At 40.3% G+C, this 14515-nt stretch overlaps 1 protein-coding gene across 1 annotated transcript in view; it reads right to left on the bottom strand.

Moving 5' to 3' along the window:
- Nucleotides 1–1016: 1016 nt before the first annotated feature.
- Nucleotides 1017–14515, bottom strand: part of LOC128643894 (kinesin-like protein KIF20B) — a gene marked incomplete at both ends in the record, with an annotated part of 82835 nt that continues 69336 nt past the window's right edge. The window contains 2 exons of the mRNA XM_053696665.1: nucleotides 1017–1077; nucleotides 14117–14239. Of these exons, the coding sequence (XP_053552640.1) occupies nucleotides 1017–1077; nucleotides 14117–14239 (184 nt within the window). The remainder of the gene's footprint in view (nucleotides 1078–14116; nucleotides 14240–14515) is intronic.

Below are 14515 nucleotides of genomic sequence, written 5' to 3'. Positions count from 1 at the left end.
TTATGCTGGGATAAGGATTCCTAACCTCTTGATAAGAGCATGATTTTGTAGTAGATGTATCCAATCATGGTATGATAAGGGGAGTAACTCTTCCTGGATTCTGTACTATCTACAATCAATAGTTTCAGTTTGCCGCAAATGGAATTTTTAAAGAGTTTGAGATGGGGATTTCATCTGCTGAGGAAGTACTTCAGTAAACATCTAATTCTCCACAGTACCTATTTCACAATCTGAAAAGCAAGTGACATTTACCTCCCTAAAAACTTCTAAAGATGATTTTTGAGCTCTGGTGGACTGATTAAATCTTGTTCTGAATGTAGGAAAATAGCAACTAATGCCTGTGACTTTTTTTTTCTTCTGAGTTCAGCAATCAAAGAGCCATAATAGAAAAAAATGACTTGCTTTAATTAATTAGAGTATGTACTTTTAAGACTTTCAACACTACATTAAAGTGTGTTTAACCCCTACAAAGGGGTTAAAAACACAGCAGAAGTGTTGTTCGGACCTGCAGAGCACTGCTGCTGTGTTTTTTTTTTACCTCCACTCAAATTTATATTTCCCTTAAGATAAATAGGTAATTTAACAAGGGAAAAGACTGATGTTTATATGAAAAGTGATTCAGTCTAGTTGCATGAAAAGACATTGCTAATTAGTTTATTTACAAGACTGATGAACATTATTGGGCAGATAACTATTATTTGCTTTAGATCATTATGCAGTGCTCCCTATTTGCTATGTAAATTTGTGACTGCCAGCATAAAAGGGTTGCTTTGAAAGGCTATGCTTTCACTAACTCTGCTTTCATTGTACACACCTCCGCCAACCCCACAAAAAAAAAAAAAAGAGGTGAAACCATTTTACTGTTGGTCTAAACAAAACAGAACAGAACATTGCAACATTGAAAGACTCATGTAGTTATGGGTTATAATCAAAGGTGCTTTTGTTGGTATTCTTGCACACACTTGTTCAAACTACATACAATTTTCCATATATGCAACAAGCAGCAGATCCATTACCTTCACAAGCGATCTGGTACAAACGCATTGCCTCTCTATTTTTCTCGTTATCAAACGGATCCTAAAAAATGAAAAGTAAATTAACATTAAAATATTTCCACCAGATATCAATTATCATATTTCAGGAGGCGATAGATTAACAGGTGTCATATGTGTGTGTTTTTTTTATTGTGTAATAATAGTGAGTACTGTGTTTTTTGTATTAAAGAGACATGAAACCCAATTTTTTTCTTTTATGATTCAGATAGAGAATACAATTTAAAAATAAAAAACTTTCTAATTTTCTTCTATTAGTTATCTTGCTTCCTTCTCTTGTTATCCTTTGCTGAAAGGTTTATCTAGGCAAGTTCAGGAGCAGCAGAGAACCTAGGTTCTAGCTGCTGATTAGTGGCTGCATATATATATATGTCATTGGCTCACCCGTGTGTTCAGTTAGAAACCATTAGTGCATTGCTGCTTCTTTAACAAAGCATACAAAGAGAATGAAACAAATTAGATAATAGAAGTACATTAGAAAGTTAAATTTGTTTTCTCTATCTGAATCAAAAATTTTTTTGGGGGTTTTATGTCCCTTTAAGTTGTCCTATGTCGGCTAGGTTAGGTGTACTGTGCCTAGTAGTCTATATATCTCTATATCTATCTCTCGCTCTCTCTCCCTATTTCTATTCTCTGTGTGCAATATTTGGCTGCTTGAGTATTCTGCTTCTGTTATGGTGTACTGTGCTTGTACTAGGTTTTTGTATTCTGCTTTTACATTGTGTTTGTGTTCTATTCTCTGGGTTTTGCTCTGTGCTGTGTTTTGGGCTTTTATGGAACTTTTATACTTTTTACTGCTTCTGTATTTTATAAGTTTCTTTGATAACGTGTATTAATATTTGAATCTAGGAACTCAGAGACATTTCCCATTTGTCAATTTGTACACTACCCTGATCATTTTGATTTGACTCTTGGCTTGAATGGGTTTTCCTTGAGACATAACTCTGATAATTTGTGTTGTATCGGAGCTGTTTTGACCTTGACTGTCTGGCGATGTAACCTCTACAATCCTTTGTTATTTGTTATTTCCCTGCCTATTAGATCCCTGTTTTGTAACGCAGCTTTGCTTTACTTAAAGGGACAGTCAACTCAAAAAATATTATTGGTTAAAAAGATATATAATCCCTTTATTACCCATTCCCCAGTTTTGCACAGAAAACATGGTTATATTAATACACCTTTTACCTCTGATTACCTTGGATATATTACAGTACAGTATAAAGGTAAAATGCCCTTTTAACCAAAAACAAAATGTATGCTTACCTGATAAATTATTTTCTTTCCTGGCATGGAGAGTCCACAAATCCATTCAATTACTAGTGGGAATTCAACTCCTGGCCTCCAGGTGAAGGAAAAGAACACCCCAGCAAAGCTGTTAAGTATCACTCCCACTTCCCATAAACCCCCAGTCATTCAGCCGAAGAATTATGGAAAGAGAAGAGGACACAAAGGTATAGAGGTGCCTGAGGTTTAAAATTACCAAAAGCCGTCTTAACATGAAATTAAGGGTGGGTTGTGGACTCTCCATGCCAGGAAAGAAAGAATTTTATCAGGTAAGCATACATTTTGTTTTCTTTCCAATGGCATGGAGAGTCCACAAATCCATTCATTTACTAGTGGGAACTAATACCCAAGCGAGAGGACACAGAATGGAAGGGAGGGAGACAGGCGGACCTAAACAGAAGGCACCACCGCTTGAAGAACATTCCTCCCACAAAAAAATCTCAGCTGAGGCAAATAAACATCAAATTCCAGGAATTTGGAAAAAAATTATGAACAAGGACAAAGAATCCGCCTTGCAGACCTGTTCCACAGAACCTCATTTTTAAAGGCCCAAGAAGAAGAGACAGCCCTAGTGGAATGAGCCATAATTCCCTCGGAAGGCTGTTGTCACGCTGATTCATAAGCCAATCGAAAACCACTTCTTAACCAAAAAGAAAGAGTAGAAGAAGTGGCCAGAGAACACAACATAAAGGTATAAGATTGTCGAAAGTCTTTGGTTGACTGCATTTAGAACTTCAGAGACTGCAGCACCACCAGGTCATACAAAAGACATTCCTACCAATAAAAAGAGATCGGACAAAACAAAGGAACGACAATCTTCTGATTGATTTTACGGACCAATAGTACTTTAGGAAGAAATATCAATTAGGTATGAAAGACCGCCAAATCCGCTGAAAAATAATGAAAGGCGGGTCACACTGCAGAGCTGAAAGCTCTGAGAGGAAGAAGAAGCGAGAAGAAACAAAACTACCCAAGAAAATAAATCGAAAGCCATCAAATGCATAGGCTCAAACTGAGCCTGCAGCAGAAGCCAAGGAACAAGATTAAGACTCCATGGAGTCTGATTCTGACCAAGGGTTGAACAAGGATTGAACACCTGGTAGACATCAGACGATTAATACAAAGAATCGAAAGAGCACATATCCGTCCCATCCGAGTACTGACGTGCAGGCCCTTCTCCAGATCTTCCTGAGAAAGAACAAAATGTGGGTAAACCCTCATCTGATCCCAAGGGAAGCCACAGTATCACATCAGAAAATGTAAGAACGTCATACTTTAAGGTAAAAATAGAAAGGATACGGGGTAACTTCCGGGGCGACGGCCATGATACCTAAACAGTATCTGCCTTAGACAATGTTGGCTCAGAAAAAAATCTATCCCTCTAATTTAAAGTTCTCTCAAAACATAAGGAACAGAAGGGATAGGTGCTTCCACATAGCACCAAAACAAGCATTTTGCAAGGCCTCTTGTCCATTCTGACTCGCAATGGAACAATTTACCACAAAAAAAAACAAAATTTATGCTTACCTGATAAATTTATTTCTCTTGTGGTGTATCCAGTACACGGATCATCCATTACTTGTGGGGATATTCTCCTTCCCAACAGGAAGCTGCAAGAGGATCACCCACAGCAGAGCTGTCTATATAGCTCCTCCCCTAACTGCCACCTACCAGTCATTCGACTGAAGACAAGCAAGAGAAAGGAGAAACTATAGGGTGCAGTGGTGACTGTAGTTTAAAAATAAAAAACACCTGCCTTAAAATGACAGGGCGGGCCGTGGACTGGATACACCACAAGAGAAATAAATTTATCAGGTAAGCATAAATTTTGTTTTCTCTTGTAAGGTGTATCCAGTCCACGGATCATCCATTACTTGTGGGATAGCAATAGCAAAGCTATAGGACACGGATGAAGGGAGGGACAAGGCAGGCGCTTAAACGGAAGGCACCACTGCCTGTAAGACCTTTCTCCCAAAAATAGCCTCCGAAGAAGCAAAAGTATCAAATTTATAGAATTTAGAAAAAGTATGAAGCGAAGACCAAGTCGCCGCCTTACAAATCTGTTCAACAGAAGCCTCATTCTTAAAAGCCCATGTGGAAGCTACCGCTCTAGTAGAATGAGCTGTAATTCTTTCAGGAGGCTGCTGGCCAGCAGTCTCATAAGCTAAGCGGATTATACTTCTTAACCAAAAAGATAGAGAAGTTGCCGAAGCCTTTTGGCCTCTCCTCTGTCCAGAGTAGACAACAAACCATGCAGATGTTTGACGAAAATCTTTAGTAGCTTGTAAATAAAACTTTAAAGCGCGAACCACGTCAAGATTGTGTAATAGACGTTCCTTCTTTGAAGAAGGATTAGGACACAGTGACGGAACAACAATCTCCTGATTGATATTTTTATTAGATACCACCTTACGCAGAAAACCAGGTTTGGTACGTAACACTACCTTATCTGCATGGAAAATGAGATAAGGGGAATCACATTGTAAAGCAGATAACTCCGAAACTCTTCGAGCCGAGGAGATAGCTACTAAAAACAGAACTTTCCAAGATAAGAGCTTAATATCTATGGAATGCAAAGGTTCAAACGGAACCCCTTGAAGAACTTTAAGAACTAAATTAAAACTACATGGCGGAGCAACAGGTTTAAACACAGGCTTGATTCTAACCAGAGCCTGACAAAACGCCTGAATAACTGGAACCTCAGCCAGACGTTTGTGCAAAAGAATAGACAGAGCAGAAATCTGTCCCTTTAAGAAACTAGCTGACAAATTCTTCTCCAATCCTTCTTGGAGAAAGGATAATATCCTAGGAATCCTGACTTTACTCCATGAGTAACCCTTGGATTCACACCAATGAAGATATTTACACCATATCTTATGATAGATTTTCCTGGTGACAGGCTTTCGTGCCTGTATTAAGGTATCAATGACCGACTCGGAGAAACCACGCTTTGATAAAATCAAGCGTTCAATCTCCAAGCAGTCAGACACAGAGATATTAGATTTGGATGGTTGAAAGGACCCTGAAGTAGAAGGTCCTGTCTCAGCGGCAGAGTCCATGGTGGAAAGGATGACATGTCCACTAGATCTGCATACCAAGTCCTGCGTGGCCACGCAGGTGCTATCAAAATCACCGAAGCTCTCTTCTGCTTGATCTTGGCAATCAGACGAGGGAGCAGAGGAAACGGTGGAAACACATAAGCCAGGTTGAAGGACCAAGGCGCTGCTAGACCATCTATCAGTGCTGCCTTGGGATCCCTGGACCTGGATCCGTAACAAGGAAGCTTGGCGTTCTGACGAGACGCCATGAGATCCAGTTCTGGTTTGCCCAAAGTTGAATCAACTGTGCAAATACCTCCGGATGGAGCTCCCACTCGCCCGGATGAAAAGTCTGTCGACTTAGAAAATCCGCCTCCCAGTTCTCTACTCCTGGGATATGGATAGCTGATAGATGGCAAGAGTGAATCTCTGCCCCTAGAATTATCTTTGAAACCTCCAACATTGCTAGGGAACTCCTTGTTCCCCCTTGATGGTTGATGTAAGCTACAATCGTGATGTTGTCCGACTGAAATCTGATGAACCTGACCGCAGCTAGCTGAGGCCAAGCCTGAAGAGCATTGAATATCGCTCTTAGTTCCAGAATGTTTATCGGAAGGATTGCCTCCTCCTGAGTCCACGATCCCTGAGCCTTCAGGGAGTTCCAGACTGCACCCCAGCCCAGAAGGCTGGCATCTGTTGTTACTATAGTCCAATCTGGCCTTCGGAAGGTCATACCCTTGGACAGATGGACCCGAGATAGCCACCAGAGAAGAGAATCCCTGGTCTTTTGATCCAGATTTAGTAGAGGGGACAAATCTGTGTAATCCCCATTCCACTGACTGAGCATGCAGAGTTGCAGCGGTCTGAGATGTAGGCGAGCAAACGGCACTATGTCCATTGCCGCTACCATTAAGCCGATTACTTCCATACACTGAGCCACTGAAGGGCGAGAAGTAGAATAAAGAACACGGCAGGAATTTAGAAGTTTTGACAACCTGGCCTCTGTCAGGTAAATCTTCATTTCTACAGAATCTATCAGAGTTCCCAGGAAGGAAACTCTTGTGAGAGGGGATAGAGAACTCTTTTCTTCGTTCATCTTCCACCCATGAGACCTCAGAAATGTCAGAACAATGTCAGAACAATGTCCGTATGGGACTTGGCAATTTGAAAATTCAACGCCTGTATCAGAATGTCATCTATGTAAGGGGCTACTGCTATACCCCGCGGCCTTAGGACCACCCGAAAGTGACCCCAGAACCTTCGTAAAGATTCTTGGTGCCGTAGCTAACCCAAAGGGAAGAGCCACAAACTGGTAATGCCTGTCTAGGAAGGCAAACCTGAGAAACCGATGATGATCTCTGTGTATCGGAATGTGAAGATAAGCATCCTTTAAGTCCACGGTAGTCATATATTGACCCTCCTGGATCATCGGTAGGGTGGTTCGAATAGTCTCCATTTTGAAGGATGGGACCCTGAGAAATTTGTTTAGGATCTTGAGATCTAAGATTGGTCTGAAAGTTCCCTCTTTCTTGGGAACCACAAACAGATTTGAATAGAAGCCTTGCCCTTGTTCCTCCCTTGGAACTGGGTGGATCACTCCCATAACTAGGAGGTCTTGAACACAATGTAAGAATGCCTCTCTCTTTATCTGGTTTGCAGATAATTGTGAGAGGTGAAATCTTCCTTTTGGGGAAGAAGCTTTGAAGTCCAGAAGATACCCCTGGAACACAATTTCCAACGCCCAGGGATCCTGGACATCTCTTGCCCAAGCCTGGGCGAAGAGAGAAAGTCTGCCCCCTACTAGATCCGTTAACGGCTCGGGGGCTGATCTTTCATGCTGTCTTAGAGGCAGCAGCAGGCTTTCTGGCCTGCCTTCCTTTGTTCCAAGCCTGGTTAGGTCTCCAGACCGGCTTGGACTGGGAAGTTGATGCTGCGCCAGTTTCGAAAGGCACGAAAATTAGTCTGTTTGGCCCTTAATTTAATGGGCCTATCCTGAGGAAGGGCGTGACCTTTTCCTCCAGTAATATCAGAAATGATCTCCTTCAGTCCGGGCCCGAATAGGGTCTGCCCCTTGAAGGGAATATTGAGAAGCTTAGACTTTGAAGTAACGTCAGCTGCCCAGGATTTAAGCCATAACGCCCTACGCGCTTGAATAGCAAAACCTGAGTTCTTAGCCGTTAGTTTGGTTAAATGAACAACGGCGTCAGAAACAAATGCATTGGCTAGCTTAAGAGCTTTAAGCTTGTCAAGTATATCATCCAATGGGGTTTCTACCTGTAGAGCCTCTTCCAGAGACTCAAACCAGAAGGCTGCAGCAGCAGTGACAGGGGCAATGCATGCAAGAGGCTGGAGAATAAAACCCTGTTGAATAAACATTTTCTTAAGGTAACCCTCTAACTTTTTATCCATTGGATCTAGGAAAGCACAACTGTCCTCGACGGGGATAGTTGTATGCTTAGCTAGGGTAGAGACTGCTCCCTCCACCTTAGGGACCGTTTGCCATAAGTCCCGTGTAGTGGAATCTATGGGAAACATCTTTTTAAAAACAGGAGGGGGAGAGAACGGTACACCTGGTCTATCCCATTCCTTAGTAATAATTTCTGAAAACCTCTTAGGTATTGGAAAAACATCAGTGTAAACAGGCACTGCATAGTATTTATCCAATCTACACAATTTCTCTGGGACCATAATGGTGTCACAGTCATTCAGAGCAGCTAAAACCTCCCTGAGCAACACACGGAGGTGTTCAAGCTTAAATTTAAATGTAGACATATCAGAATCAGGTTGAATTATCTTCCCTGAGTCAGAAAAATCACCCACAGATAGAAGCTCTCCTTCCTCAGCTTCTGCATATTGTGAAGGGATATCAGACATAGCTACTAAAGCGTCAGAGTGCTCTGTATTTTTCCTAGCCCCAGAGCTGTCTCGCTTTCCTTGTAACCCTGGTAGTTTGGACAATACCGCTGTAAGGGTATGATCCATAACTGCCGCCATGTCTTGTAAGGTAAACGCTATGGGCGCGCTAGATGTACTTGGCGCCTCTAGAGCGGGCGTCCCTTGAGCGGGAGTCATAAGTTCTGACACGTGGGGAGAGTTAGTCGGCATAACTTCCCCTGTGTCAGTTTCCTCTGGTGATAAATCTTTTAAAGCCAGAATATGATCTTTATAACTTATAGTAAGATCAGTGCATTTGGTACATATTCTAAGAGGGGGTTCCACAATGGCTTCTAAACATAATGAACAAGGAGTTTCCTCTATGTCAGACATGTTTAATAGACTAGTAATGAGACCAGCAAGCTTTGAAAACACTTTAATTAATGTAAAAAAGCAGAATATACAAAACGGTACTGTGCCTTTAAGAGAGAAAAAACAAACACAAAAACTGCAAAACAGTGAAAAAAGCAGTTAACGCTATGAAATTTTAACAGTGTATGTACTAGGGTAAAATAGCATTGCACCCACTTGCAAATGGATGATTAACCCCTCAGGCTAAAAAACGAAGCCAAAAAACGGTAAAACCGTTATAACAGTCACAGGCAAACTGCCACAGCTCTACTGTGGCTCCTACCTTCCCATAAAACGACTTTTGTAGGCACAAAAACCCTTTAGAGAGGTCCAATATGTCAGGGGACTCCTTCAGGGAAGCTGGATGTCTCAGAGTTGAAAAGAAACTGCGCAATTAGAGCGCGAAAATAGGCCCCTCCCACCATGCACTGAAAGTCAGAGGGCCTAAAAAACTACTCCTAGGAGTCAAATAACAGCCATGTGGAAAAACTTGGCCCCAAACAAAGATTTATCACCCTTTTAAAAAACGTTCCTTATAATACATGTAAACGTTTCACATACTAAGTAATTAGAGCAATTAACATGAAAATTACCCTTAACTGCAAGCATGATGCCAGTCGTTATTAAATCACAACAATCAGGCTTACCTCAAATATATCAGGCACTGCCAGCATTTTCTAGACTTCATATTATCTCTCTAGAAAAAAATATACTGAACATACCTCAAGGCAGTTGATTCTGCAGGCCGTTCTCCCAGCTGAAGTTTTTCCCATACTCTTCAGTTATATGTGAGAACAGCAGTGGATCTTAGTTACAACCTGCTAAGATCATCAAAAACCTCAGGCAAAACACTTCTTCTAATTTCTGCCTGAGGTAAAAAACAGTACAACTCCGGTACCATTTAAAAATAACAAACTTTTGATTGAAGATAAACTACACTAAGTCACCACATCTCTCTATGCTACTTCCCTTGTCGAGAGCTGCAAGAGAATGACTGGTAGGTGGCAGTTAGGGGAGGAGCTATATAGACAGCTCTGCTGTGGGTGATCCTCTTGCAGCTTCCTGTTGGAAAGGAGAATATCCCCACAAGTAATGGATGATCCGTGGACTGGATACACCTTACATGAGAAATACTTAAATTTTAATAAAAATTTAAACACAAAATTTTTTTACTGTCACTTTAAATTTTAAAACGTAACCTTTTTTATATTCTGCAGTAACTAACTAAATAGAGTGTATGCAAGTACTATTAACAACCTGTACACCTCAGTTTAGCTTTGCTGAGGTGCCTACCTGCCCTGCTAACACCAGATAGAATCTCTCTAGTAAATGATTCGGAACTTGCAAAATATCAACAACAGCGTCTGCAGTATAGTGAGCAGCTGTCCGGTCCCAAAAGCGCAGATTTAAACTTTATTATGCACTTTCCAGTGAGATTGTTATCCGGTCACAGTGAATGCAGGGGAAAATGGTGTGCAACAGTAAACCGCCGCCTCAGTTAGCCCCGCCCATTGTGGGCGTCTGAAAAATAAATCTCCCGGTCGGCATATTATAGATTCAAGCCGCCGGGAGAAATGAAACCACATAACAAGAGCCTTTTTTTTTTAACAATCCTCAACCCCAGTGCCTGCGTTAACATACTGCCAGTATATGTTCCCCTTAACATATAGGAGAAAAACTGTGTGTCCCTTATTAAATAAAGTGCCCACTTTTTCCTGTTGTACTAAGAAAAATAAAGTCAGCACTTACCCCTTAAATCTGCCAGGCAGCTCACTAGGTTTGAGAGGTCTTCTCCCTCACATGGACCTGTGGAAAAAGGAGATAAAGACTGAGTAATCTTACTCAGGCTTTCAGAATTAGGGCAGCATAAACTACATGGGAGGCGCAGTGAGAATTATGTCCTACAAGTTCACATTGCTCTAAAGCCACCACATCTCTACTGATATGGACTACGGCTACACCCTAGAACAAAGCAGCACAATCTTGCACTACTTAAAAAATAATAAGATCTTGCTTGAAGAATCTTTTACTAACACCTAACTTTACCACTTCCTTGCTCTAACGTAGGCAAAGAGAATGACTGGGGTGGGATAGAAGGTAGGTGATATTTAACAGCTTTGCTGCCTCCTGCTGGGCAGGAGTGATATTCCCAAGAGTAATTAATGATGATTCATGGACTCATTGTATCATTAGAAAGAAACCTCAACAGATTTAGGTTTGACAACAAAAACTCTATTCAGTTTATTAGCCTTTTTAGGAGCCTCTGCAACAGTTTCAGAGTCATCCAAAGTAGCTAAAACCTCCTTCAAAAGTAAACCGAGAAGCTCCAGTTTAAATCTAAAATTAACCTTCTCAAAATCTATTGTACTAGGAACTTCAGATTCTGAATCGGAGATCTCGCCCTCAGAAGCTGCAGAGGAATGATCCTTGCTAGATAACTGAGAAAGACTAACCAAATCAGTCATGGAGGAATCAGAAGCCATAGAAATGTTTTTAGATTTCCTCTTCCCTTTACCAGAACTAGGTAAAGCACTTAGAGCTGCAGAAACTGCAGAAGTCAACTGCACAGCAAAATCTTTAGGCAAACAAACACTCCCAGAGACTGACTGAGAGGAATCGCAGGGCACTGCACGTGAATCTGTCAAAAACTGGGACATGTTAAAGGGACACTGTACCCAAAAAAATGTTTTTGTAATTCAGCAAGAGCATGCAATTTTAAGCAACTTTCTAATTTACTCCTATTATCAATTTTTCTTTGTTCTCTTGCTATCATTATTTGAAAAAGAAGGCATCTAAGATTTTTTTTTTTGTTTCAGTACTCTGGACAGCACTTTTTTATTGGTGGATTAATTTATCCACCAATCAGCAAGGACAACCCAGGTTGTTCACCAAAAATGGGCCGGCATCTAAACTTACATTCTTGCATTTCAAATAAAGATGCCAAGAGAAAGAAGAAAATTTGATAATAGGAGTAAATTAGAAAGTTGCTTAAAATGTCATGCTCAATCTGAATCACGAAAGAAATTTTTTGGGTACAGTGTCCCTTTAACAGAAGGCTGTGAAAACCGCTGAACAGCATTATCCTGAGAAAAACAAGGCTCAGATAAGGAATCCTTATCCTTAGATGATAAAACCTTATAAAGACAAGGTGAACAAAATTGCACAGGAGGTATAACCTGGGCATCTGCACAATAAAGGCATTTAACAAATGACAGAGAAAGCTTAGGATCGGCTTCCTTAGTAAATAAAATAGCCCTTTATTTTCCTTATACTCTAATTCCAATTTAAAAAAATAAGAATAAAATTCTAAGCATAGATAATTATTAAAACCAACACCTCTACACCCCAGCCATGCTGGAGAGACTCACCCAACCAGTCACCAGGAATCAAATCCACACCAGCAGATAAATCCTGTTAAAACTGTAGATCCTAGAAAGCTGCAAACAGAGAGAAGCGACAGGCAGGAAAAACGATCTAATGCTAGAAAATACTGTCTGTCTCCTTGAAAAAAATCCCTTGTAAACAGCCAGCTAGAAACAAACTTTTCAGCACTCAGGAAGTACCAGAGCGGCCGTATGATCTCAAATTCAAAAGTAAGGTGCGGTCCAACAACTTTCTTAAAGAGATATTACCCAAACTAAATAAAAAGGTAAACTTGTACAAACAAATCCCCATAATCAAAATGACAGAAACAGTGCCCTGAACTGCTGCCCAATAAATCCCCAACCTTTAAAAGGGACATTCAGTCCCATAAGGATCCACTTTGTTTTCCAAGTATCTTTATTTATTTAGTTTTTTTAAAACAAGGAACTCCTAAGTGCTGCATCCTTCTCACCTAGAAGGTAAAAGCACTTACCTGTGGATCCGCTGTAGGGCAGGTACAGCAAACAGGTGTGACAGAATCCTCACTGACAAAGACCTGTAGATAAAGAAAAAACAGAGTAACCAACCCTGGTTTCCTATATAGGGGTAGCAAAAATTTTGGAAGGTAAGCAAAGACCACCTCGCCGTCTTCCAACTGCTAAAAGCCACAATTACTCTTACTAAAGATAATTACATGGACACAGCATAACCCCAATCCTTGCTTGAAGGGAAAAGTACCCATTAAAAGATTAAGAACTTGATTTATTCAGACATCTTCGCACATCACCTACAATGTTACACAGGTAAAGAATGACTGGGGATTGTGGGTAATGGGAGGATACTTTCTCCCTTAGAATGTAAGCTTGAGAGCCTTTTAAACTGTAGCTAACTTTGTATAAAAGTGAATCTGTTACCAATTGTGGTCAAGGGCAGGGCTCTTCATCTTTTTTTTTTTTTTTTACAGAACTTTTTGTATTCTTTGTTAAAGATGTTTGTGCAATGTATACAACATACCCTTGTATAACTTGTCTTTGAAACTCTAATACCGTTTGTACCTTAATAAATGCAAAATACCTTTGTATAACTCTGCGTAAAATGTTGGAGCTTTATAAGTAAATGTTAACAATAATAAAAATAATAGTTAATGTTGCAGGATAGTCTCTGTATGCTTTTCTTACACCAAGAAGGTTTTACGAGTTAAATTTTTCCTGGGGCCACAAAAACGATGGCTTACATTAATAGGGCTGATTTTTCGCAAGAGCAGAAAAAACTAGTGCAGGACGACCATATTTAGCTCTTGGGCCGCCATCTACCCATCCCTGATATAGAGCATACAAGTTTTAACAACTTTCCAATTTACTTACATTAATAAATTTGTTTCATTATCTTGAAGGAGCACCAATGTGCTACTGGGATCAAGTTGAACACATTGCATGAATCAATGACAAGAGGTTTATATGTGCAGCCACCAATCAGCAGTTAGCTTTCAGTAGTGCATTGCTGCTCCTTAGCCTACCTAAGTATGCTTTTAAACAAAAGGATACCAAGAGAACAAAGAACATTTGAAAATATAAGTAAATTGTGATTTATGTTTGCATGCTCTATCTGAATCATAAAAGATTGAGTTCACTGTCCCTTTAACCCTTTGAGTGCTAAGCACTTTCCCACCTGGGTGCTAAGCACATTTGAGGGTTTTTTAATTTTACATTTTTAATTTATTTTTTTTACTTTTTTTCTTTTCATTTCTGTAGCTGCTTAGATGCCTGAGATACAGGCTTCTAATCAGTATGCCCCCTTTCCCTATATTGTTAATTGTCTTTTTTTACATAAAGTAGCGCGGTGACGTCATCACACGTGACGTCACCACGCAAAACGGGAAGCCCCGGTGATGCCTGTCAGTCTACAGGCACGATCGCCGGGGTAGGAGCGGGTGGGAGCCCCCAGATCTCCCTCAAGGTAGGAGAGTGCTAGCGACGGCTCTGAGCCGTCGTTAGCACCTGAGTGAGAAACTCTGCGACGGCTCAGAGCCGTTGTTAGCACTCAAGGGGTTAATTGCAAAAATTAAATAAAATTTAAATAAAAATAAAAGTTAACCTTTTTCAGTTGCTGAATAGTGCGCTGCTTCATCTCCAATTCACCAGACATCTGATTCTTTAATTTTTCATACTCACAAAGTTTGTTGGTTAGAAGTTTTTTTTCTTCACGCATTGAAGAAACCTTTAAAAGAGTAATATGAGAAAATATGATAAATCAACATTTCTTCTAGTCTATTTTCATTACACAAACTTTATAAATGGAACTAGAAATATATTTTTTCAATACAAATTGATATAGAAATCAAACCATTATAACATATCTTGAAAAAAAAGTGAGAACATATATAGATCTCATATTGTTTGGGTTGAGGTATTTGCAGCAAGATTACTAATGCTCTTTTGCCACTTCACAGTATTAAAGTAAATGCAAAGTTGAATGAATGAGTGCCCTGTTTTT

Source organism: Bombina bombina, unplaced genomic scaffold, assembly GCF_027579735.1.
Source record: "Bombina bombina isolate aBomBom1 unplaced genomic scaffold, aBomBom1.pri scaffold_1137, whole genome shotgun sequence".
NCBI lineage: Eukaryota > Metazoa > Chordata > Amphibia > Anura > Bombinatoridae > Bombina > Bombina bombina.
Note: the sequence above shows the minus strand (reverse complement) of the source record. Positions and strands in the feature narration are given on the sequence as shown.